Source organism: Capra hircus, chromosome 3 (genome assembly GCF_001704415.2).
Source record: "Capra hircus breed San Clemente chromosome 3, ASM170441v1, whole genome shotgun sequence".
Taxonomy (NCBI): Eukaryota; Metazoa; Chordata; class Mammalia; order Artiodactyla; family Bovidae; genus Capra; species Capra hircus.
Genome location: NC_030810.1, coordinates 66,307,664 through 66,334,604, shown reverse-complemented (window position 1 = coordinate 66,334,604; position 26,941 = coordinate 66,307,664). Strand labels below are relative to the sequence as shown.

At 39.6% G+C, this 26,941-nt stretch overlaps 2 protein-coding genes across 4 annotated transcripts in view; both read left to right on the top strand.

Moving 5' to 3' along the window:
• LOC102181554 (guanylate-binding protein 4) overlaps nt 1-1,992 on the top strand; it is a 28,488-nt gene extending 26,496 nt beyond the window's left edge. For both annotated transcript variants that reach the window (XM_018045706.1, XM_018045705.1), the window contains 3 exons: nt 63-165; nt 488-681; nt 1,536-1,992. In XM_018045706.1, coding sequence (XP_017901195.1) covers nt 63-165; nt 488-681; nt 1,536-1,769 — 531 coding nt within the window. In that variant the 3' untranslated portion in view covers nt 1,770-1,992. The remainder of the gene's footprint in view (nt 1-62; nt 166-487; nt 682-1,535) is intronic.
• LOC102170144 (guanylate-binding protein 1) overlaps nt 1-26,941 on the top strand; it is a 104,086-nt gene that overhangs the window by 64,625 nt on the left and 12,520 nt on the right. The window contains exon 1 of one of the 2 annotated variants that reach the window (XM_018045708.1): nt 24,472-24,629. The exons of the other annotated variant lie outside the window; for it this stretch is intronic. The gene's annotated coding sequence lies outside the window, so the exon portion shown is untranslated. Of the gene's footprint in view, nt 1-24,471; nt 24,630-26,941 lie in introns of those variants that run through there. 2 annotated transcript variants of the gene reach the window in all.

The window sequence follows — 26,941 nt, the reverse complement described above, 5'->3', positions numbered from 1 at the left end:
TCCAAAGCAAGACACTACGTCTTTTCTACCTGACAAGTCTTTGCTCCTTCTTGATTCCTCAGGCCAACCAGGTTCTCCAGAGCTACCTGCAGTCACAGGCAGGAGTAGAGGAAGCCATCCTGCAGGCAGACCAGGCCCTCACTGCTGGGGACAAGGCCATGGCAGGTACAGGGGAGGACTGAGCTCGCAGAGGGGAAGGTGGCTCCTGTTGTCTTTTGGCAGGTGTGGGAGCAAACATTTCCTGACACTAGAGCTTCCTCTTCTTCCATGGAACCTCTCTGCTATATATGGAAGTAAATGGGGGCGTTTGAGTTATATGTACATCCAATCAGTGCTTTACATCATATGCTGAAAGATGTTGTCTGATGTGGTAGCAGGAACAGTCAGACTCCATTCCACAATATAAAAGCCATTTTATCTCTGAGCAAAGGAGGTGACAACTCAACATAAGTCATGTTCTCCCCTCTTTAAAATTCTTGTGAAACAGCTGAGTGTGCCAAGAAGGATGCAGCTGAGAGGGAACAGGAGCTGCTAAGAGAGAAACAGAATGAAGAAGAACAAAAAATGGAGGCACAAGAGAGAAGCTTCAAAGAAAACCTGGCCCAACTGCAAGAGAAGATGGAAAGGGAAAGAGAAAACCTTCTGAGAGAGCAGGAAACGATGCTGGAGCACAAGCTGAAGGTAAGTCTAGATGGGCCTGGGTGGGGCCTGATGGGGAGACCCTAACTCCTCAGCAATAAAGGGACAGGAATTTGATCTTACGTCAGATCCCAGAAGGAAATACAAAAACATAGGATTCACCGTAACATCAGAGATGTGAATTGGTTTATGTCTGTAAGACTCAGCACCTTCTGTAGTGTTAGGGTTTCAGTGGGACAAATAACATGGCCCAGCCTCCTGGACTGCTGTTCATGGTGATTATAGCATCACATTTGTTCCCAAGTGAATAGGACCTCAGTCTTAGAGTCCTTAGAATTTGGGATACAACCGTCAGAGACCTGGAATAGTTCCATCTGCTCCTGAAAATATCAGATTGTGCCTGGTATAAAATACTGGATGCTGAAAGCTATAAACTTTGCTACATTTGTTTCCTGATCAGATCTCCTGATTCCTTTTATACCCCTAAAATAAATACATTCTTTGTCCCTGCCTGGAGTTTGATAGCTAGAGTTCTGAAGTGAGTCAGCAGTGCCATTTTGGTCACATGTGTCTGGTCATTCTACCTCAGTGAAACTGACAAATATTTAGAACTCACCTACATGTTCTCCCAAAGTGTATTTACAAGGCTGGAACCTCTCCCTGGGGTAGTTTTCAGACCTGACTATACCCAACTTCTCTGTACCCAAGACGATGGTGCTGAAGGAACATGGGAAACTCTAAACCCTCCCTTCTGTGTTGAAATGTTTGCAAATATTAGAATAATATAAAAAAATCTAAAGTGTTAGAGACATAGACACACATGCATATCAACTGTAGTTGTTTGACGCAAAATGCTGATTTGGGATATTTTCAAAAAGGGACTCTCCTTTTTACAGATGCAAAAAGAGTTACTCACAGATGGATTCAAAAAGGAAGCTGAGGCGTTAGATAAAGAGATAGATCAACTAAAAGAAGGTATTCGAACAACTGAAAAGTCCTTCAATATTTCAGATGTCCTTGATATGGCGAGCATGGCATTAGTTGCAGTACTCCCTGGGCCTTATAAAGTAGTTGGTATGGGACTGAAATTTCTCGGTGATCGTATGAAAGGGGCTGAGAAACCCTCCTAAGTATATTTTGAAAGGCTTCTGATGTTTTAGTAGTGTAACACTACAGTTCATTTTTAAAATATATATGTCATGATAGTTTTGTTGAAGAGGAGCTTAAAAACTGATTACCAAAGAATTACTAAAGTTATTACAAAAGTGATTACTAGTGCTTGTTATGCAAAAAATAAATTAATTAATTAATTGAAAACCCACACAATTTTGAATGAAAATTCTAGCAATCAGAATCCGACAACCCAAAAAGATCATACACCGTGACCAAGTGGGCTTTATCCTGGGGATACAAGAATTCTTCAATATCCGCAAATCAATCAATGTAATACACCACATTAACAAAGTGAAAAATAAAAGCCATATGATTATCTCAGTAGATGCAGAGAAAGCCTTTGACAAAATTCAACATCCATTTATGATAAAAACTCTCCAGAAAGCAGGAATAGAAGGAACATACCTCAACATAATAAAAGCTATATATGACAAACCCACAGTAAACATTATCCTCAATGGTGAAAAGTTGAAAGCATTTCCCTTAAAGTCAGGAACAAGACAAGGGTGCCCACTTACACCATTACTATTCAACATAGTTTTAGGTTTGGCCACAGCAATCAGAGCAGAAAAAGAAATAAAAGGAAGCAGGACTAGCAAAGTGTCGTGAGCTCCTTTGATCTCTTGAGGTTCAGATTATATTCTGCTAGTTGTGTGAACATTGAGTGTAACACAGGCAAGAACATTTAAACAACCAATCTGCAGTCTGGGGAAGTCCTGCTCTGAAGCAAAGGCCTGGTCCATGGTGAGCAGCTGTGGCAAGTCCTCTGGGCTTGAAGTTCTCTCAGGGCCTGGGCTCCCTCTGGGGTGGGGAGAAGTGGGGCAACAGGAGTGAACCTTGGAACATGCAAGCTAGCAAAGCCATGGCCCCTCCCTCCTTATGTCCTGTTCGTGCAAGGAGGTTGGGATCTGTTCAGTCTCGGGACATAACACATGTTTTAAGCCACACTGACTTCATTGCTAATTCTTATGCCACTTAACAAACTCCTTGCTGTTAATTCAGATAAGAAGACCTCCTGTACAAAATCACCTTAAAATGTTTCATTCTAGATTTGGTCAATTCACATTCTATTAATCACCCTATGGTCATTAATTGGAGTCAGCATCTAAACATAAAGAGCACACTTATTATTCTGAAGTATTTTAATGTTAATTACCACTTGGAAAAAATAACTTTTTCCAGTTCCAACCTGCCAGTTTTCTGAATCTTGGTTTCCTATTTGCTCGCTAGAATAAAACACCTTTATGGCACCCAGAAACTAAATCAATTACCGCTGGTTTCTGTCTAAACCAAGAGGACTAGTAAAATCTCTTCTTGCAGCCTCATTTCTATGTAAGCAACTCTATTAAGATAATTCATCTGTGTACATCAAACACTCTGTATGACAGATATTGTGTAACGTTATTCATTGCTTAATACTCACCTAACAAATGTATGACAATGGATTTCAGTACCCATCACCTAGCAGGAAATTTTCTCTTGAAAATAAATCTTTCTCTTTTTCAAAGGAAAAGTATTTTCCTGTTGTGCATGTGTTAGTCTATGATTATAAAAGAATTCAAAATCATTTTAAAAAATTCACTATTCACAGAAAAGTATAAAAGTAATAACCTACAATCCTAACAATGAGATGGAAATGGTGTTTATAGTGGAAATACTGTTCAAGGCTCTGGCGTATTTATTATTGCTGTACAAATGCTTTTATAAAGAGAACAGTTATGTACCTATTATGAATTGATTTATTCACAACAAACATATCCAAATTTATCTACAGACAGTAACTTTGGTCATCTGAAGAGAGGTGTGAAATGTAAGCAAAAATTCAATCCTTCATATTATTGGTAAATTAAAAGTCTTAAAGAAATTCCTCTTCTTAATGATGTATAAAGAGGATATTTTTTACATTATTCAATAAACTATACCAAGCACGTACCTATTGGAGGAGGCAATGGCACCCAATTCCAGTACTCTTTTCTGGAAAATCCCATGGATGGAGGAGCCTGGTAGGCTGCAGTCCATGGGGTCGCAAAGAGTCAGACATGAGTGAGCGACTTCACTTTTACTTTTCACTTTCATGCACTGGAGAAGGAAATGGCAACCCACTCCAATGTTCTTGCCTGGAGAATCCCAAGGACGGCGGAGCCTGGTGGGCTGCCGTCTATGGGGTTGCACAGAGTCAGACATGACAAGCGACTTAGCAGCAGCAGCAGCAGCACGTGCCTATGGGGCTTCCCTGGTGGCTCAGAGGTAAAGAATCCGCCTGCAATGCAGGAGACGCGGGTTCGATCCCTTGGTCAGGAAGATACCCTGGAGGAGGAAATGGCAAGCCACTCCAGTATTCTTGCCTGGACAATCCCTAAACAGAGGAGCCTAGCAGGTTACAGTCCATGGGATTGCAGAGTCAGACACAGCTGAGCACACATGCATGACAGTACATGCATATAGGTAGACTATAATGACTAGAAAGGATAAAATCATGTCATTTATAAATCTAAGCAAATGAGCCCTTTCTATGGCAGTTTTTAGCCAATGTAGAGGAGGACTTGGGTGGAAAGCACATGCACACCCATCTGAGCCTGCTGTTTTTCTCTGGAAGGGACTGGATACCCCCACGTGCTCTGGGTTCCTTGAGTTTCTATGTCAGAAAACTATACAGCAATGAAGTAACCACCTTTGGCCCACAGAACAATGATACTGTTTAAAATAGTGAAGAAACAGCCTGTGATTGGCAATACTTTGGTTGTCACCATAATTGTCAGTTGCCTAAGGAGCTTCTGTTGAAATAAAGCTGTGCTTTTGATATGGAGATCCATTTCTCACTGAACATGACAGTCACAGGCTAACAGACTGTGGCATCTACAGCATGACTCTGCTTTCTTAAGGGTTGTGAGTTAAGGTTCAGTTGCCACTTCTCTGACCAAAGTCAGCTGGTCCACTCCCCAAAGACCCTCTGGTGTCACTAGAGGAATGCCCTGAATACCGGAAGTCTGTATGGGCGGGGGGGCAGTGAGGAGCTCTGCTTCCCCATCAAGTCTCTCCGACACACATAGCAAGTAATGCAAACAAGAAACGGGCACACCCATTTGTGCCAGGAAGTGATCATGGTTTAGAGAAATGAAGTGGTTAAGAGTGAGGGACTGGACAGTTACAGCAGAGTGAAAGGAATCTGCCCAACTCTGATGTTCAGTCCTAAGTGGTTGTCTGTTGTAGTAAAGTTATACATATCTCAAGACAAAGCTCCAGGTGAAAGGCCTCTTCCGTACTTCATAGTTAATAAACATATGTTAAATTACTGATGGAATCAAAGTTCTATACAAGTACTTGTTGAGCAATTCTGTAGGAAGGCAACATCATAATCATTCTTTCAACACAACATTTGGTAGAAGTGAGCTTCCCAATGTTCTACCAACATTGGGAAGAAGTGGGCTACTCTGGACATTTCTACATTCCTTACCCCTTCTCCTCAGACTTGCATATGGCCTGCCTCACAAAGCTCTCTCATCTGTTGACTGGGTATTACATAGTCCTCACAGGATGTATTTATTAAGGCAATTCTTCAGTGCTACAGATGGGTTGCAGGAGCTCATTAGAATTGCAAACAACACAAGAGATTTCTCGTCAAGAATACAAGATATGACTTTTTACAGAAGCAGAACTGAAAAGACAGTGTCAAGGGGTCTCCTTTGGTCTCCTTGGGCTCATGTTCAATTCTGCTAGTTATGTGAACATTGAGTATAACACAGGCAAGAACATTTAAGCAATCAGTCTGCAGCCTGGGAAAGTCCTGCTCCATGAAGCAAAGGCCTGGTCCATGGTGAGCAGCTATGAGCAAATGTGGCAGGTCCTCTGGACTTGAAGTTCTCTCAGGGCCTGGTCCTCCCTGGGGTGGGGAGAGGCAGGGCAACAGGGGCGAACCTTGGAACACACAAAGCTGGCAGAAGCCACAGTTTCCTACCTTACTTCCTATTCAGAAAAGGGGGCTGGGACTCGCTCAGTTCTCCTAACCTATCACATGTTTTAAGCCACACGGATGTCATTGTCGTTATTATTGTTGACTCTTATACCATTGCACATCTCCAGGGGATCTCCCCCACCCAGGAAGTGAACCCAGGTCTCCTGCATTGCAGGTGGATTCTTTACCAGCTGAGCCACAAGGGAAGCCCAAGAACACTGGAGTAGGTAGCCTATCGCATCTCCAGGGGATCTTCCCCACCCAGGAATAGAAGCAGGGCCTCCTGCAATGTAGGCCTATTCTTTACCAACTGAGCTATCAGGAAAGCCCATCACCAACTCGATGGACATCAGTTTGATGGCATCACCGACTTGATGGACATGAGTTTGAGCAAGCTCCAGGAGTTAGTGACGAACAAGGAAGCCTGGCCTGCTTCAGTTCATGGGGTCGCAAAGAGTCAGATATGACTGACCACGGAACTGAACTGACTGAACTGATGCCACTAAGCAAATTCCATGTTGTTAATTCAGAGGACTTCCTGTACAAAACCAACTTATCTTAAAATGTTTTACTGTAGATTTGTTAAGTCACGTTCTATTAACCACCCTATGAGAATAAATTGGAGTCTACATTTAAACATACACATCACACTATTATTCTGAAATATTTTTATGTTAATTGCCACATGAAAAAATAATTTTTTACAGCCCAACCTACTATTGTTCTAAATCTTTGTCTGCTACTTACACATGGACAGAGGAGCCTGGTGGCATATAGTCCATGGGGTCACAGAGAGTCAGAAACAACTTAGTGACTAAGCATGCACACGTGAACTTACTAGGATAAACACCTTCACTGTGCCCTGCAACTTCATCAGTTGCTTCTGCTTTCAAGCCAAACCAAGAGGAGTAAATCCCTCATGGTGACCACATTTCCTATGTAACCTACCTAAGATAACTCATCTGTTTACACTGAATACTATATAAGACTGACTTTGCACAATGTCACTGATTATTTATTAAATACTTGTATATAAAAAATGACAGATGAATTTCAATACCTAACACTTAGCAGAAATTTTCTTCTTAAAATAAAAGATTTTTTCAAAAGATGATTACTTTACTATTATGTATATGTTCTTCCGTGACTGTAAAATAATTCAGTCATTTAAAAAATTCATTAGTCACAGAAAGAATAAAAATAATAAACTAAAATCCCAACCATGAACTAGAAATTCTAAGAATGACACATATAGTAATCAAGGTTTTTATTATTAGTTTATAAATGTTTCCATAAATAGAATAATTTTGTACCTATTTTGAATTGACAACAACCAACATGCCCAAATTTATCTATAGACAATAACTTTGGTCATCTGGAAAGGGATATGTAGTGTAGGCAGGAAATTCATTCTTTCATATTATTGGTGAATTAAAAGTCTTAACAAATAAAATTCTCTCCATAACCAATAAAACAGAAGGAAATCTGTTACTTTACTGAATAAGCAGTACGTAGTACATGCACAGGTGTCCCGGGTCACACTAGTGGTAAAGAACCTGCCTGCCAATGCAAGAGATATAGAAGACTCAGTTTCGATCCCTGGACTGGGAAGATCCCCTGGAGAAGGGCATGGCAACCCACCTCAGGATTCTCACCTGGAGAATCCCATGAACAGAGGAGCCTAGCAGGCTACAGTCCATAGGGTCACAAAGAGTCGTACCTGACTGAAGCAACTTAGCATGCACGCATGCACATGCATATACTACATGCATATAGATAGACTGAAATGACTAGAAAGAATAAAACCATGTTCCTTATATATGCAAGCAGTTGAACCTTTTTGCATCGCACAGTTTTTAGTATATAACATATTTTCTCAGAGTCAACTGTAGCGCGTTTTCCCATTAGTAGGCTGCACAGCACACTTTGCTGTCCTGTGCTGAACCTTCTGTACCTTCCTTTTAGAGTTCAACCTATGCTGACGTGGGAACTGAGGTATTCATTGTTTGGTTAATTGCCCTCATCTAAAAGAATATTCTAACTTCTCTCATCTCCCTGAAGAGAAATGTTTACAGCCAGGATTGAACCTAGTTTAAACTCTCAAGGTGTCAGGGAGCCTGGGGCTCTAACTTTCTAGCTATTCACATTTCAGAAGGAACAGAGCTGAAGCACTTGGAGACCTCTCAAGGTTATAAAGCAGCCAGTCCCTGGGAAGTTTTATCAGCATTCAAAATTTCAGAGAAAATATAGAGATTGGTCCAGCAACTATGGAAAATAGTATAACGTTTCCTCCAAAAAAAAAACTGGAACTACAATATGACCCAGCTGTTCCAATTCTGAGTATTTACCCAAAGAACACAAAAACTAATTTGAAAGGATATATGCGTAGCCATGGGCTTCCGTAGTAGCTGCAGGCAATGAATTTGCCTGCAGTGCAGGAGACCAGGGTTTGATCCCTGGGTCAAGAAGATTCCCTGGAGGAGGAAATGGCAACCCACTCCAGTATTCTTGCCTGGGAAATCCATGGATATCACAGCCTGGTGGGATATAGTCCATGAGGTAGAGAAGAGTCAGGCACAACTAAGCAACTAAGCATACACACACACATGACACCTATGTTTATAGCATTATGTGCAATAGCTAAGATATGGAAACAACACAAGTGCCTGTCAACAGATGAATGGATAAAGAAGATGAATGGTTTACACATAAAATAAATACTACTCGGCCATTAAACAGAATGAAATTCTGCCATTTGCAACAACATAGATGGACCTTCTGCGGAGGTCCATCTCAAGCGGAAAAAAGCAAATACCATACTATATCACTCGTATGTGGAATCTTAATAAAAGCAGATGAGCAAACAAAATAAACAAAAGACACTCATAGATACAGCAAACAATTGGCGATTACCAAAGAGGAAGGGGGATCTGACACTATTTTCTTGACAGCTTTGGTAAGAAATTAACTTTAGGTCAAGGTGATACTGTCTAGTGATTCTGCAAAAGAGTCTAAATTCTTGACCTGACTGTGACATAGAAAAACAAGCAGTTCAGGGATGTTTTAATTGTCCTCTGTTTTTGATAAAAAACACTGATAATTGGAGGCCTCAACTGACCTTTTTCTTAGTGTTAAAAACTTCTTTCAAAAGATTAAACATTGTAAATTAACATGTGACAAAAGAACACAAAAATGCTCAGTTCAGAAGTGTATAGGTGAAATATTACAAAATGAACACATGCCAGGAATTATTTCTGAGGTCAAAAATAAGAACACTCCCAAACCCAGATGTTTTCTTGTACCTCTTTTAAACATTAACCTGACCCCCACCACCCCAATGCATAGCTACTAGGTTGGTGCAAAAGTAATGGTGGTTTGGCATTGTAGAAATTTGCCATTTAATATTGGAATACATCCTCAAATAAATGTAGTTATGTTATACATAATTTTAATGTGCATTTCTTGCTTTATGTGTTTTTGCTAATGACTTATTACTTGCTGCTTATTTTATATTTATTTTAGACTATGACATATTGTTAGATGAAAAGCAAATTTAAGCAATTTTCTTATTTGAGTTCAAAATGGGTTGTAAATCAGCAGAGATAACTTGCAATATCAACAACACATTTGGCTGAGGAACTGCTAGTGAAAGTACAGTACAGTGGTGGTTCAAGAAGTTTTGCAAAGGAGACTAGAGCCTGAAGATGAGGAGTGTTTCAGCTGGTCATTGAAAGTTGACAATGACCAACTGAGAGCAATCATTGAAGTCGATCCTCTTACAACTACATGAGAAGTTGTTGAACTCAATGTTGACCATTCAATGGTTGTTCAGCCTTTGAAGCAAATTGGAAAGGTGAAAAAGCTTGATAAGTGGGTGCCTGGCAAGCTGATCACAAATCAAAAAAAGTCATCATCTTGAAATGTCTTATCTTACTGCATGCAACAACAACCAACCAGTTCTCAATTGGATTGTGACATGTGATGAAAAGTGGCTTTTATACAACAGCCAGCAATGACAAGCTCAGCGGTTGGACCGAGAAGAAGCTCCAGAGCACTTTCCAAAGCAAAACTTGCATCAAAAAAGGTCATGACCTTTTGGTGGTCTGCTGCTGGTCTGATCCACTACAGCTTTCTGAATCCTGGCAAAACCATTACATCTGAGAAGTATGCTCAGCAAATTGATGAGGTGCGCTGAAAACTACAGTGCCTGCAGTCAGCATTGGTCAGTAGGAAAGGTCCAGTTCTGCTCCATGACAGTGCCTGACCTGCCTGACCACACAAGGTTGCATAACCAGTGCTTTGAAAATTGAGCAAATTGGGCTATGAACTTTTGCCTCATCTGCCATATTGCCAACTGACCACTTCTTCAAGTATCTTGACAACTTTTTGCAGTGAAAATGCTTCCACAACCAGCAGGAGGCAGAAAATGCTTTCCAACAGTTCATTGAATCCTAAAGCACAGATTTTTATGCTACAGGAATAAGCAAACTTATTTCTTGTTGGTAAAAATGTGTTGATTGTTATGGTTCCTATATTGATTAATAAAGATGTGTTTGAGCCTAGTTATAATGATTTAAAATTCACAGTCCAAAACCACAATTACATTTGTACCAATCTAAAACTAAGATCATGGCATCAGGTCCCTTCTCTTCATGGGAAATAGATGGGGAAACAGGGGAAACAGTGTCAGACTTTATTTGGGGGGGCTCCCAAATCACTGCAGATGGTGATTGCAGCCATGAAATTAAAAGACACTTACTCCTTGGAAGGAAAGTTATGACCAACCTAGATAGCATATTCAAAAGCAGACATTACTGTGCCAACAAAGGTCCCTCTAGTCAAGGCTATTGTTTTTCCAGCAGTCATGTATGGATGTGAGAGTTGGACTGTGAAGAAAGCTAAGCACTGAAGAACTGATGCTTTTGAACTGTGGTGTTGGAGAAGACTCTTGAGAGTCCCTTGGACTGCAGGGAGATCCACCCAGTCCATTCTAAAGGAGATCAGTCCTGGGTGTTCTTTGGAAGGAATGATGCTAAAGCTGAAACTCCAGTACTTTGGGCACCTCATGTGAAGAGTTGACTCATTGGAAAAGACTCTGATGCTGGGAGGGATTGGGGGCAGGAGAAGAAGGGGACGACAGAGGATGAGATGGCAGGATGGCATCACCGACTCAATGGACGTGAGTTTGAGTGAACTCCAGGAGCTGGTGATGGACAGGGAGGCCTGGCGTGCTGCAATTTGTGGGGTTGCAAAGAGTCGGACACAACTGAGCAACTGAACTGAACTGAACTGAATAGCTACTACCTGACTTTTAACACCGAGATTAGATCTGCTTGCATGTCAACTTTACATAGATGGAATCAAACAATATGGATTCTACTGTGTCTGGCTCCTTTCATTCAACATTACCACTAAGAGATTCATCCATGTTGTTAGATTCAACTGTAATTTTGTCATTCTCAAGCTTTAAGTCTTTGCATAGTAATTATTAGAAGTTATGTTATACAGTGCAAATATACTACAAGGTACTTATCCATTTACTGTTTGTGAACAATTTGGCTATTTTCACTGCTGAAGTATTACAGATATTGCTGATATGATCGTTATATGTATTTCCTTGGTGTGCATGTGCATACATTTCTGATAGCAATATATTTAAGAGTGAAATGCCCAAGTCCTTGGGTGTTTATGTTAAACTTTAGTATATAATGCCAAAGAGCTTTACCAACTGGTGAACTCTATTGTCTGTTGCTACATAAGAAACACCACAAACCTATTGAATAAAAGCAAAAATTATTTTATCTCTCACAGTATGAGAAATATTATGAGAGTTGAGTGGGTAGTTCTTTTCCTGGACTCACCTGGTCTCAGTCACATGGCTGTATTCTATGTGTGAAACTTTAGGAGGTGGAGGACCTTGCACTGCCTCGTCCACAAGTCTGGCCTGAGTAGGATGGCCAGAAGACTGGGACCTCTCTCTTCACGTGGACTTTCATCATCAAGTTGTCTACCCTTCACTGAGTCAGCCACTGATTGATTTCCATTTTATCATGTTATGTTATGCTTATGCTATAAAGTTGAACAGACTATCACCCTATCCAACAAATCTTGTAGGCCTGTTGTAAGAGGAAATGGGTCCTGATCATAGAAAAAAATGTGTGTTTTTTTGGGTTTCTTTTTTTTTTAAACTATTTTCCTCTGCACAGGTGGTAAACTAAATAGGGGACAGGATTCACCTCCTATTAGAAATAAGCCCTCAGTGTGAGCAGGTCAGAAACAATCAACTCTACAGTGGAAGCAAATCAGTCTTCATTGTAGGATAAGACTGAACACGAGGGGGTTATACTCTATATTTATTTGTATCTCAAAGAGCTAACAAATGTTAGGTCAAGATCACCTCAAGTTGTCAAGATTGAGACATTGAAATTAAAAAGACACAGAAAAGACTACTAACAGAAGGCTTTCGCTGCTTTTAACTCAACAAAATTATCAAATCATCCAGGCCTAGTTAAAGAGGCCATGCCTACAAAAGACTGCTTCATTACCTGAATGAATTTTAAGCAATATGCAAGCTAATACCTATGGAAGTGATAAAGAATAAATTAAAAATAAAATTAAAAAAAACAAAGTTCAAAATCTGAAAACTCAGTTGAGTAAACAACCAACAGAGTAAGAGTCACATTGAGGTATCAGGCCTGGTGAAAAACATGTGAATGCAGACACGAAGATTAAGAACCAGTGAATGGAAGACAAGATGGGCCCTGGCAGCTCCAGGGGCCATGCTAAACAGTAAGAGGAGGAAGCCACTGGGGAGTCTGAATCACTCCGTCTGACCCAGACTCTGCTCAGAGACAGACTTAAGAGAAATCAGGACCAAGGCTAGATGAGGACAGTGTCTGTGTTCAAAGTACAGAGGTATATTTGACACATTTCTCTAGATGTAAGCTACCTACTATTGATATTATACACCTGACCCGAGAAAGCTCAGCTTTCTTCAACCCAGTGACCTAAATATGAAGAAGCGGAACTTGCAAAGCAAATTTTGTGATGAAGTCAAAAGATGAGGTACCAAGGGAAAAGTTCATCTCTTGGAGAATAAAATGAAAAAAAAAAGAAGAAGAAAAGGAGGGGGTGAAATAGAATGTAGCATACCCTTCTGGAGAGGACTTTGTCCACATTTAACAAAACCATCTGCTCTTACCTTTGACTCCACAAGCTCACGTCTAATAATCTATCCTGAAGAAATAGCAAAAAATATATATATATATACACATATATATATGAAAAGAAAAAATATTAACAAGTGGTGCAGGGAAAACGGCTCAGCTACTTGTAAAACAATGAAACTAGAACTCTTTCTAACACCCTACACAAAAATAAACTCAAAATAGATTAAAGATCTAAATGTAAGACTAGAAATTATAAAACTTTTAGAGGAGAACATAGGGAAAACACTCTCAGACATAAACCACAGCAGGATTCTCTATGACCCACCTCCCACAATATTGGAAATAAAAGCAAAAATAAACAAATGAGACCTAATTAAACTTAAAAGCTTCTGCACAAAAAAGGAAACTATAAGCAAGGTGAAAAGACAGTCTTCAGAATGGGAGAAAATAATAGCAAATGAAGCAACTGACAAACAACTAATCTCAAAAATATACAAGCAACTTATGCAGCTCAATTCCAGAAAAATAAATGACCCAATGATGGCCCAAAAATAAATGGCCCAAGAATGGGCCAAAGAACTAAACAGACATTTCTCCAAAGAAGACACACAGATGGATAACAAACACATGAAAAGATGCTCAACATCACTCATTATCAGAGAAATGCAAATGAAAACCACAATGAGGTACCATTTCATGCCAGTCAGAATGGCTGCGATCCAAAAGTCTACAAGCAATAAATGCTGGAGAGGGTGTGAAGAAAAGGGAACCCTCTTACACTATTGGTGGGTATGCAAACTAGTACTGCCACTGTGGAGAACAGTGTGGAGATTCCTTAAAAAACTAGAAATAGAGCTGCAATACGACCCAGCAATCCCACTGCTGGGCATACACACCAAGGAAACCAGAATTGAAAGAGACATGTGTACCCCAGTATTCATCGCAGCACTGTTTATAATAGCCAGGACATGGAAGCAACCTAGATGTCCATCAGCAGATGAATGGATAAGAAAGCTGTGGTACATATACACAATGGAGTATTACTCAGCCATTAAAAAGAATACATTTGAATCAGTTCTAATGAGGTGAATGAAACTGGAGCCGATTATACAGAGTGAAGTAAGCCAGAAAGAAAAACACCAATACAGTATACTAATGCATATATATGGAATTTAGAAAGAAGGCAACGATAACCCTGTATGCAAGACAGCAAAAGAGATACTGATGTAGTGAACAGTCTTTTGGACTCTGTGGGAGAGGGAGAGGGTGGGATGATTTGGGAGAATGGCATTGAAACATGTATAATATCATATATGAAATGAATTGCCAGTCCAGGTTCAATGCATGATACAGGTGCTTGGGGCTGGTGCACTGGGATGACCCAGAGGGATGGTACAGGGAGAGAGGAGGGAGGGGGGTTCAGGATGGGGAACAGGTGTATACCTGTGGTGGATTCATGTTGATGTTTGGAAAACCAATACAATATTTTAAAGTAATTAGCCTCCAATTAAAATAAATAAATTTATATTAAAAAAAGAAAAATATGAGAAGGTTTGTAGGTCTGTTCATTTCAGCATTGTTTGTAATTGCAAAATACTGAAAGCAATCTAAATGGCCATACATAGAAAAGTGGTTAAACTCTGGCATATTGCAGCATTACACAAGAACCAGTTTGAAGAAGCTCTTAATGAGCAAATATAGTACATATTCAGCAAAAAAAAAAAAAAAAAAATAGTGATAATATGGCATCACCAACTCAAAGGACATGAGTTTGAGAAAAACTCCAGGAGATGGTGAAGAACAGGAAGCAGGAAGCATGGTGAAGTGTTGCAGTCCACAAGGTCACAAAGAATAGGACACAATTTAGCCACTGAACAAGAGAATTTAATGGCATTATCCAACATATGAGTTTACAATTCACAAGAGTATGTCACAAAAGTTGAATTAAGACAACAAATTAAAAGACCAGGGAAAGATTTTTCCTATGATCCTTATTGTCCAAGCTCTGTGCACAGAAGAACCACTGTTTGTAGGAAGACAGTACATAACACATTTAGATGACCTTGGATTCAGATCACACTGTGGATCTCAGATGGAAACCAGCAAGGGAAGAGAAGTTCACAAAATACAGTGAGTGACAGCAGATAGTCCAGGTTGCCCAGAACCTAAAGGGTTAAACCTGCAAGAAATTAAGGGCCCAACAGGAAGAGATATTACTTTCATTTCAACAGACAATCCAAACTTTATACATATAAAATGCTGTCTCAAGAAACATTCTCTGTCCGTTATTTACCGCATATCTTTATAAGCTAAATTCCATATGTTATAGAATTGATGCAACTTCTATTAACCTATATATTTTTATCAGACTCCCAAGAGGAAAAGTATGCATTCATAAGCAGAATTTGTGAGAAGGCTGAGATGAGAACTCTACATTCCTATTCATGAACATGTAGCACTTCCTTTTCTTACTTCTGTCCATGTGAAGAGGAGGAAAATGAAATGGAGAAGATATCACCATAGGTATCATGCCATCATTGAGCTGCCACCTGAGTTAAGTTCTAAAAAAGATTCCCACTACCAGAGTAGAGAGGACTGAATCTTGAAACATAGTTTCTGAATCCATAATGAGACCTTGAATGCCAAAAGAAGTAGGCAGGATTTGTTAGACAAGAAAGTTATTTGTGTTTTAATGATGCCCATCTGAGGCATGAGAGGAGCTCCCCCATGTTCTATGAAGACCTACAAGACCTTTTAGAACTAACAAACACCCAAAAAAAGATGTCCTTTCCATTATAGGGGACTGGAATGCAAAAGTAGGAAGTCAAGAAACGCCTGGGGCAACAGGCAAATTTGGCCTTGGAGTACAGAATGAAGCAGGGCAAAGTCTAATAGAGTTTTGCCAAGAGAACACACTGGTCATAGCAACACCCTCTTCCAACAACACAAGAGAAGACTCTACACATGAACATCACCAGATAGTCAACACCTAAATCAGACTGATTATATTCTTTGCAGCCAAAGATGGAGAAGTTCTATACAGTCAGGAAAAACAAGACTGGGAGGTGACTGTGGCTCAGATCATGAACTCTTTATTGCCAAATACAGACTTAAATTGAAGAAAGTAGGAAAAACCACTACACCATTCAGGTATGACCAAAATAAAATCCCTGTGAAAAGAAGAGAAGCGAAAAGCAAAGAAGAAAAGGAAAGATATTCCCATTTGAATGCAGAGTTCCAAAGAATAGCAAGGAGACATAAGAAAACCTTCTTCAGTGATCAATGCAAAGAAATAGAGGAAAACAATAGAATGGGAAAGACTAGAGATCTCTTCAAGAAAATTGGAGATACCAAGGGAACATTTGATGCAAAGATGGGCTCAATAAAGGACAGAAATGGTATGGACCTAACAGAAGCAGAAGATATTAAGAAGAGGTGGCAAGAATACACAGAAGAACTGTACAAAAAAGATCTTCATGACCCAGATAATCATGATGGTGTGATCACTCGCCTAGAGCCAGAATCCTGGAATGTGAAGTCAAGTGGGCCTTAGAAAGCATCACTACGAACAAAGCTAGTGGAGGTGATGGAATTCCAGTTGAGCTATTTCAAATCCTGAAAGATGATGCTGTGAAAGTGCAGCACTCAATATGCCAGCAAATTTGGAAAACTTAGCAGTGGCCACAGGACTGGAAAAGGTCAGTCAGTTTTCATTCCAATCCCAAAGAAAGACAAGGCCAAAGAATGCTCAAACTACCGCACAATTACACTCATCTCACATGCTAGTAAAGTAATACTCAAAATTCTCCAACCAGGCTTCAGCAGTACATGAACTGTGAACTTCTAGATGTCCAAGCCGGTTTTAGAAAAGGCAGAGGAACCAGAGATGAAATTGCCAACATCCACTGGATCATCGAGAAAAAGCAAGAGAGTTCCAGAAAAACATCTATTTCTGCTTAATGGACTATGCAAAAGCCTTTGATTTTGTGGATCACAATAAACTGTGGAAAATTCTGAAAGAGATGGGAATACCAGACCATCTGACCTGCTTCCTGAGAAATCTGTATGCAGGTCAGAAAGCAACAGTTAGAACTGGACATGGAACAACAGACTGGTTCCAAATAGGAAAAGGAGTGTGTCAAGGCTGTATATTGCCACCCTGCTTATTTAACTTCTATGCAGAGTACATCATGAGAAATGCTGAGCTGAAAGAAGCGCAAGCTGGAATCAAGATTGCCAGTAGAAATATCAATAACCTCAGATATGAGGATGACACCACCCTCATGGCAGAAAGTGAAGAGGAACTAAAAAGCCTCTTGATGAAAGTGAAAGAGGAGAGTGAAAAAGTTGGCTTAAAGTTCAACATTCAGAAAACTAAGATCATGGCATCTAGTCCCATCACTTCATGACAAATAGATGGGGAAACAATGGAAACAGTAAGAGACTTTATTTTGGGGGGCTCCAAAATCACTGCAGATGGTGACTGCAGCCATGAGATTAAAAGACGCTTACTCCTTGCAAGAAAAGCTATGACCAACATAGACAGCATATTAAAAAGCAGAGACATTACTTTGCCAACAAAATCTATCGAGTCAAAGCTATGGTTTTTCCAGTAGTCATGTACGGATGTGAGAGTTGGTCTATAAAGAAAGCTGAGCACTGAAGAATTGATGCCTTTGCACTCTGTGTTGGAGAAGACTCTTGAGAGTCCTTTGGACTGCAAGGAGATCCAAACAGTCCATCCTAAACAAAATCAGTCCTGAGTGTTCATTGAAAGGACTGATCCTGAAGCTGAAACTCCAATACTTTGGTCACCTGATGTGAAGAACTGACTCAGCAGTATCTTGGTATAAAGTTGACTCTTTGACAATGCCATAATATGAACTAACACTTAAATATTAGAGATTCATTTTTTATAAAACTGTCAAAAATAGTCTTAAAATGACAGATGAATCAAGAATGATTTTGACCTATAGCCAATTCATATTGATGTTTGGCGGAAACCTACAAAATTTCTGTAAAGCAATTATCCTTCAATTAAAAAATAATTAAAGGAATAAAAAAAATCTTGACATGGAGAAAATTCCGGAAATAAATTTCTCATTTGAAAAATTAAATATACCCATTTCCTTTGGCATGTGATGACATGCAACCAACTACATTTTTTATGGAAAATCTGTGTCTTAATATGAGTTCATATCTTCTCCTTCCTAATTTGAAGTATTAAAAAATATTCTTCTTTTAAGATATCATGGTGAAATTAGAGGATCCGTTTTTCAAACAGTCCATATTTGGGGGCATTCAAGGTGACACATGCCATGGCTTTCCTGAAACACTGGGGTATATTTTACTGGGATCTGTAAACCAAGGGAGTAGGAGGGGAATAAGCAAATAGACAGAGGTGGGATTCTAGGGGTCAGCCTTAATCCGCTGTAGTCATGTAGCAGCTTGTGGAGAAAGAGTTTGAAAGATGTGTTGGGACATGAGTCATGGACTTCAAGACAGGTAGAGTCTTGAAGGTTATTATTAGGCTTGCCCAGAGCTGTGCTAGAGGACCATCTCTCTGATGGCAGGAGGAGAGAATAAAGTGGATATTGGAGATAGAGATCAAAAGGCTGTTGCTATGGGTTAGCAGGCATGATTGATACAGTTCTAACACTGAAGGCTTATGTGAAAGGGTCATTCAGGAATTCAATTTTCTTTCAGTTTGATGTTCTGTACCCACTAAGATATTTTGCTTACCTACAAGGTCAGAACTTGACTACTGTGAAATCTGTAATTCAGACAATAAAAAGGGAAACACAGGTTGGCCAAGTATAGGCCCAGCATTCTACAGCTCCATTCCACAGAGAAACACAGGTGCTTCTGCTCATATTCCACTTTCAAACTTAATCATGTGTCCAGACTTAGCTGTGAAGTGCTGGAAAAATATAATCTCTGCCATTTTTCCATTAGCTCACTTGTAGAACAGAATCACACAATATTTAGAGCTGAAAGGTATACAACAATGCATGTGTGTGCTCAGTTGCTCAGTTGTGTCCAGCTCTTGGCCACCCCATGGACTGTAGCTCACCAGGCTCCTCCATCCTTGGAATTTTCCAGGCAAGAATTCTGGAGTAGGGTGCTGTTTCCTCCTCCAGGGGATCTTCTCAACCCAGGGATCAAACCTGCGTCTCTTGCATCTCCTCTGTTGGCAGTCAGATTCCTTACTACTAGCACCACCTGGGAAGCCCCATTTATGAGCGTGGCCACTATTAAAAAATAGGAAATAACAAATATTGATGATCATATGAAGAAATTGGAGCTCTTGTGAATTGTGAGTGGAAATGAAAAATTATACAGCTCCTATGGAAAACTGTACAGTGAGTCCTCAAACAATTAAAGTAGAGTTATCGTAAGAGCCAGAAATTCCTCTACTGGGTACATGTCCAAAAGAATTAAAAGCAGTATCTCAAAGAGAAGTATTCACACTGAGCATTTTTCACAATAGTCAAGAGATGAAAATAAACCATATGCCTGTATCAACAGATGAATGTATTAAAAAATGCTGTAGATACACACAAGGAAAATATTAGCTTTAAAAAAGAAAAATCTTGCCACATGCTATAACATGGATTAACCATGAAACCATTATTTTAATTAAAATAGCCCAGCTACAAAAGTGAGCAATACTGTCTGATTCCACTTACATAAAATATGTAAGGTAGTTCAAACTCATATAAACAGAAGGTGGGATGGTGGTTGTGAAGGGCTAGAGTAAGAGAGTAATGGGAAGTTGTTCAATAGGTATAGAGTTTTGGTTTTGCAGGATAAATAAGCTCTGGAGATCTGTTCCACAATGAAGTGAATATAATTAACACTTAAATATATTTAATTTGTACACTTAAAATAGTGTAGAATTTGTTGTTTGTTTTATAATTACAAATAAACAGGATAAATAATAAGGCAAATTCAAATATGACTTTGAAAAGAATTATAGAAAACTACACAATACTGAAAGACTAAAAAATGGTTTTAAATAAAGTAGCAATCCATACTCAAATATAAAAACAATTAACTAAAAATAGTATCTATAAGTCATTTGTATTTTCCCGTTATATGTGACATAATCCCAATTATGGAGGAATTTCACAAAATGATCCTAATTTTCACTAAGAATTTGTGGGTAAGAAGAACCAAAACATATATTCCAAAGAATTCACTAAATTATTGAAACAGCATATAAATGATAGTTATTTGAAGTGTTTTACTGAGTTTACTAGGATGAACAGACAGGACAGAATAGATGGTCAAGAAATAAAGTTAAATATTAATTAGAACTGTCAGGCTATTTTAAAAAATACTTAAAATTCAATCTATTTCCTATAACTAACATAAATTCCTCATGGGGTAAAGCTTTAAATGTTCTAATCTGAGATCTTGAGACTACTATGTGGATAACAGTGCTCCTCCCTCCTATCCTTTCCATTCCTTTCTTTTTATTACTTGAGTACAAGTCAATCTCACCCCCTAGATTAAGCTGTATTTAGGGCTACGACTATGTCTAATTGATCTTTACACACCCTTCTGCACCTAGCACAGGTGCACACAAGTACATATGTTTCCTATACATACACATATATTGCAGATTATTTTCTCATGTGCTGTCTTGATTCCTGTGTACATGAGACTTAGTGCCTCCAGCTGAATAACGTCCCTGGTATTGAGTACACTAGAACAGGCTGCATGAAGTTTTTCACATGTCAAGCCATTTAATATAAAAACATTCCAAACCTAAAATTCAGAGTCTGTTTTATGGAAACTAAAATTTGGACAGCATTTGAAAACATTAAGCATTTATACACATACAAAGATTTAATGCAATAATACTAACCTGCAAACTAACTTGATCTGTGGCTATTTTTAGAATAATGTAATGTTCTAGAGACTGCAACTCCACATATACAGGAAAATGAGGAATTACAGCTTCCTCCTAAACTGCACATAAGCCATTGTACTAATCAGGAAGGAGCTGGTTTCCTAACATCTAGTCCATTTCTGAGAAACTAAGCTTGCTTTCGCTTTTGACTGGCATGTGTTCAATAGAACAGTTGCAAGCTGTCCTTAATTGACAGAACAAAGTGCTGTCTCATAGGAGAAAGTAGAGGAGAGTCAGAGACTTTTTACTTTGCAACATGACTAATTGGAATGTCACAGTTAGTATAGTGAGTAAGGCCACAGCACCACAGTGTTTCAGTACACTTTTGCAAATACAGAGCCATGGCAGGCAAAAGGGTGAAGGGGATTGAGTTACAAACCTCTGTTTATATAATGCATAAACCACAGTAATGTAATATACTGAATAAGCTGTATGGTCAATGATACTTCAATAACTTTGCAAGGGCACTGATGGCTACAGATTTATTGTGATGATCATTCCATAATGTAGCATATAAGTCATTATGTAATACACTTGAAACTAATGTAATATTGTAAATCAACTATATTTCAATAAAGAAGTTATTTTATAAAATGTAAGAAAAATATGTCAGCATTCAGTTCAGTTGAGTCGCTTAGTTGTGTCCGACTCTTTGTGACCCCATTGACTACAGCTTGCCTGGCCTCCCTGTCCATCACCAACTCCCGGAGTTTACTCAAACTCATGTCCATTGAGTTGGTGATGCCATCCAACCGTCTCATCCTCTCTTGTCCCCTTCTCCTCCCGCTTTCAATCTTTCCCAGTGTCAGGGTCTTTTCCAGTGAGTCAGTTCTTTGCATCAGGTGGCTAACGTATTGGAGTTTCAGCTTCAGAATCAGTCCTTCCAATGAATATTCAGGACTGATTTCCTTTAGGATGGACTGGCTGGATCTCCTTGCAGTCCAAGGGACTCTCAGGAGTCTTCTCTAACAACCCAGTTCAAATGCATCAATTCTTCAGTGCTCAGCTTTCTTTATAGTCCAACTCTCACATCCATACATGACTACTGGAAAAACCATGCCCTTGGCTAGACTGACATTTGTCACCAAAGTAATGTCTCTGCTTTTTAATATGCTATCTAGGTTAATCATAACTTTCCTTCCAAGGAGCAAGCATCTTTTAATTTTTCATGGCTGCAGTCACCATCTGCAATGAGTTTGGAACCCAAAAAAGTAAACTCTGTCACTGTTTCCACTGTTTCCCCATCTATTTACCATGAAGTGATGGGACCAGATGCCACGATCTTAGTTTTTGGAATGTTGAATTTTAAGCCAACTTTTTCACTCTCCTCTTTCACTATCATCAAGAGGCTTTTTACTTCTTTGCTTCTGCCATAAGGGTGGTCTTATCTGCATATCTGAGGTTATTGATATTTCTCCCGGCAATCTTGATTCCAGCTCGTGCTTCATCCAGCCCAGTATTTCTCATGATGTACTGTGCATAGAAGTTAAAAAAACAGGGTGACAATATATAGCCTTGACGTACTCCTTTCTCTGTTTGGAACCAATCCGTTGTTCCATGTCCAGTTCTAACTGTTGCTTCCTGATTAGCATACAGACTTCTCAGGAGGCAGGTCAGGTGGTCTGGTATTCCCATCTCTTGAAGAATTTTCCATAGTTTGTTGTGATCTACACAAAGGCTTTGGCATAGTCAATGAAGCAGAAGTAGATTTACATATATATAAAATATAAAATGTATAATTTTAAAATGTAAGTAAATAAATAAATTAAATGCTTTACAAAAGCATTTTAATATTTCTTCTACACTTCAAGTTAGCAAATGGTGTTGTTACTCTCATATTTGAAGTTGTTTTATATTTAGTCACATGTAATACCCATTGTGCTTATACTCTCAGTCAAACTGTGTTTCAAGTGCTAGAGATATATCAGCTGACACAAGGAGTCAATGCTTTTATGAACTTGAATTTCAGGTAGTCATAGGGAAAAGTAAAAACAAAAAACAAAAAACATGATGATAGGGTGGAGATTAGCAACCATGGAAGACCTCAATGAGAAGATACTATTTAGCTGAGACCAACAGAACAAGAAGGAACCAGTCTTGCCAAGACCTGTCATAAGAAAGGTTCACATGCAGCAAATTGTTATACACAGATTGCTAAGACAAGAGGAACCTGAGTGTGTTCCAACAAGTGAAAGTGCAAGTGTTAGTCTCTCAGTTGTGTCTGACTCTTTGTGACTCCATGAACTGTAGCCCACCAGGCTCCTCTGTCCATGGGATTCTCCAGGCAAGAATACTGGAGTGGGTAGCCATTCACTTCTCCAGGGGATCTTCCAGACCCAGGGATCGAACCAAGGTCTCCCACACTGCAGGCAGTTTCTTTACCATCTGAGCCACCAGAGAAACCCTTGCAGCAAATGGAAGACCCAGAAAAATCATATTTTTCAAAGCAACTTGAAGTACTTCTTACCCAGAGACACTTTAAAAGATAATAGCAAAGAAGAAAAGGAAATAATTTAACAAATAGAATTATTTGTTAGGGTTAGGGTTTAACAAATAACAAATAAAACAAAATAAAATAACTAAAACAAATAATTCTATTTGTTAAACTTCAGACACTGGCTTCCATGTGGGGAGAAACACCAATGTACCATGAGATCAGAAGAACTTATAAATATTTCCCTTCCTCCTTGAATATCTCTCTTCCTCCTCAGTTTCCTATTCCCTCCTTCAGAAGCCCTACTGAGGAGGAGAAACAGAAGAGTTTAAGGGCAAACACAGTTTCAAATTCACATCCCACCTCTAAGCCGTGCTTAGTGAATTTGACCAGGCATGTTATTTACCCTCCCTCAAGGCTTCTTGTTTTTTCACTGTAAGATGGCGACAAGACCACTTATTTTGCATGATTTTACTCAGGATGGAATTAGGCTTGTAAAATGTGTGCTCCTTAGAACAATCAAGAAAAATAAAGCTGTTACTTCTACTGCTATTCCCTGAACAGACAAGGAAAGGCAGTATATTGAAGAGGTTAAACAGGAGGGTTTGGAAACAGGAATGAGTTGGTTCAGATTATTTACAGTGCTGTAATATGAGACAAGATATTAAATCTTCCTGTGTTTCAGTTTCTATAAAATGATGGGGAAATGTCTGTTGTGTGATATCAATATTTAACCCATGTAGAACCGTCAGCACAGTGCATGGAACATGTGTGCAACACACAGAACTCCTTTCTGCCTGGGCAGTTGGTGTTAAGTTCCAAGGGCTGTGTGTTCAAAAATGTGTAAGATGTGTCTCTTTCCTCACTTATGGCATGCATAAATGAGGAGCCAGGCCCATGTGTGTCCATTATTTAAGGAAATTAAACTTAAAAATTAATATGCTTCCTCTTCTAGGTTTCCTAAACTGATCCCCAATTCTCAGACACATTCCATTATACTTAAGTATCTAGTAGACACTTTTCAAAATATTAAATGATCTCTAAGATATCTTTCAAAAAAATTAACGTGAAGGTTCTAGTTGAGAAATTGTGTGAAACCCATCTTCCCTCATACTAGGACAGCTTTCAAAAATTCCTTTTATGGTTGTTGAGTCATTGCTTTGCTCTCAGTGCTTTCAGTTTCACATTACTCTAAAGCTGTTAAAGAGGTTGCTTTACTTCTGTCTGGTTGCTGAAGGAAAGCAAGCAAGACCTAGGATACGAGTGAGTGAAACAGAAGTCTAAACATCTAGTGAGAGACAGAGAAGTTGCAGAACCGCTCCACCTAAGCTGGGAAGAAAACAGGTAAGAACTCCATTTTTTCCTCAGAGCATTTTTCTCTCCAGTGCTAAAGGAGCCCTGCTCTGGGAGAAGGAGACCATGATAAGATTAGCGCAGGGGTGGGAAGGGGTCTGCAAGCGTTCATTAGTTTTCTAAAAAATGATCAGCATCGTATGATGCAGGGAACCCAAAACTGGTACTCTATGAGGACCTAGAGGGTTTGGATGGAGAGATAGGTGGGACGACAACTTGGCAGCAGGGGATATGTATACTTATGGCTGATTCATGCTTATGTATGGCAGAAACCATCACAATATTGTAGAGTAATTTTCCTCTAATTAAAAATAAAATAAAATAAATTTTTAAATGACCAGCATCAAGACAGGCTGCAGCTCATCCTGACATGAGACACAATGTTGGATGACATCCTGGTGTTATCAAGTGGCAGCATGTCCTGGGTCATGATTGTGCTTGTGTGGAATTATTGGGCTAATATGCAGTGGGAACAAAACCAAGAATCTACACTGGTCTGCTTGCTGATGGACCTGGCCACGTGCTCAGGCCAGCTCTGTGTGTGAAACCAGGTTAAAAGCCCGGTGCCCCAGGGCCCCACAGAAGATGTGGGCTGCCTCGCTTTTCTGAGTCTAAAACTGGGATGATGACCTAGGACTTTTGGTGAGAGTGTGCAGTTCTAAAGCGCATGTTCCAGCTTTCTTGCGTGCTTAGCTTAGGTTTTGTGAGTACATTGCTATTTACCCCATGAAATCACGTGTACAACACTCTGCTTTGTAACTGGACTTGTAGTATCTCTTTTTTCTGTTACCACCCATTTCATGTTAGCTGCATGGTTAGTCAGCTTATCATTAAATTAACCGTGAATCACTTTAGCGGCCTGTGAAGCTGCCTGTGAGGTAACTAGTCCATTTTGTGGTCTTTTGCCACACTGTTTTTATAATTTGCATCATTGGCTAATTAGTTGATATTCAAAATTCTTTGACGATTTCTCTGTGGTTTCATCCTTGATTTCTTTCCGAATATTTGTAAAAGAACAGTTCTGTATGTTTTCCTTGCTGTTGGAGTTCTCTGACGGTGGGTCTGCAAAATCATTGGTTTTGATTTCCTGTCTCATCCTGTTGTCTGCTTAGTCATCATCAATCCAGACCCACCCCGCCAACCCCCATCCTCGAGGCTGTAGTTTACCCATCCATCTCCCCTCCCCCGTCCCCTCACTTGCTCTGGTCATAGCTGTGCTTTGGTCCAGAGCATGTGTCCCCTTAGTCGGGTTTGTGCTTTGTCTCCATGTCTCATTAAATGGTGTTTTTCCCCCATAGCAGTAAGTTGAATTGGTGTATCACTATGCAGTTACAGGAGAAGGCAGTGGCAACCCAGTCCAGTACTCTTGCCTGGAAAATCCCATGGACGGAGGAGCCTGGTAGGCTGCAGTCTACGGGGTTGCACAGAGTCGGACACGACCGAAGCGACTTAGCAGTAGCAGCTGATAGCTTGAAATGAATGAGTATTGCCCTTCTCTTTGCTGATGTTGTCTGTCTTGACTGGGGCACAGTTATATTACCAATGTCTTTATTATATTTGTTCAATACTTATTTGACTACAGCTAAGAAACTGACAGGGTGACAAATATGTTATTTTCATGAGAAGGAAATAATACTAAATGAGATGTAGTGGTAACAGCCACCTGACACTCTGAAGGCAGAGAAAAACCTGAAAATCAAAGTGAAAGATACAGATTCATGAAGACACCTAAAGGGTTAATGCGGCCACAATAGGGAAAGTGGAGATGTGCTGCTTGCAAACAAGATGTTCTTTCAAGGAGACGGACACAGCCTTGAGATTGATGGTCCCTTGCAAATAAGGGAACATTCCCTTCTTGTGATAAGGGCTCTGGACAGACTCTGCAGAAGGCCAGAATTTCACTCCCCTTTGCTGTATGATAACATGTATGCACCTGCACTGTACTGAAAAGGCTTATTCATACAGTCTGGAATTCTGCCTAGGGGGCTTTATAATAATAAACGGCAATTAGTTTGCCCAGTTGTTCCTCTGGCCAGAGTGGTGTCCTGTCTGTCTCTTGTGTGTCTCGTATGTCTCATGTATTTTGTGTCATTTCACTCGTAATCACCAGTAATCTACAACACCATGCTCTTCAGCCCTACTTGTGAACTTTGTTTCAAAGTGGACTTCTTACTTTGGAAATACCACAGGTTTCACTACATTCAATTTCTTGGTGCCAACTCGAGGATGTCTTACGCCTTAGGAGCGGAAGTCAACCCCACTACTTTACTAAACACCTTCCTCTTTAAAGACTCTACCATGGT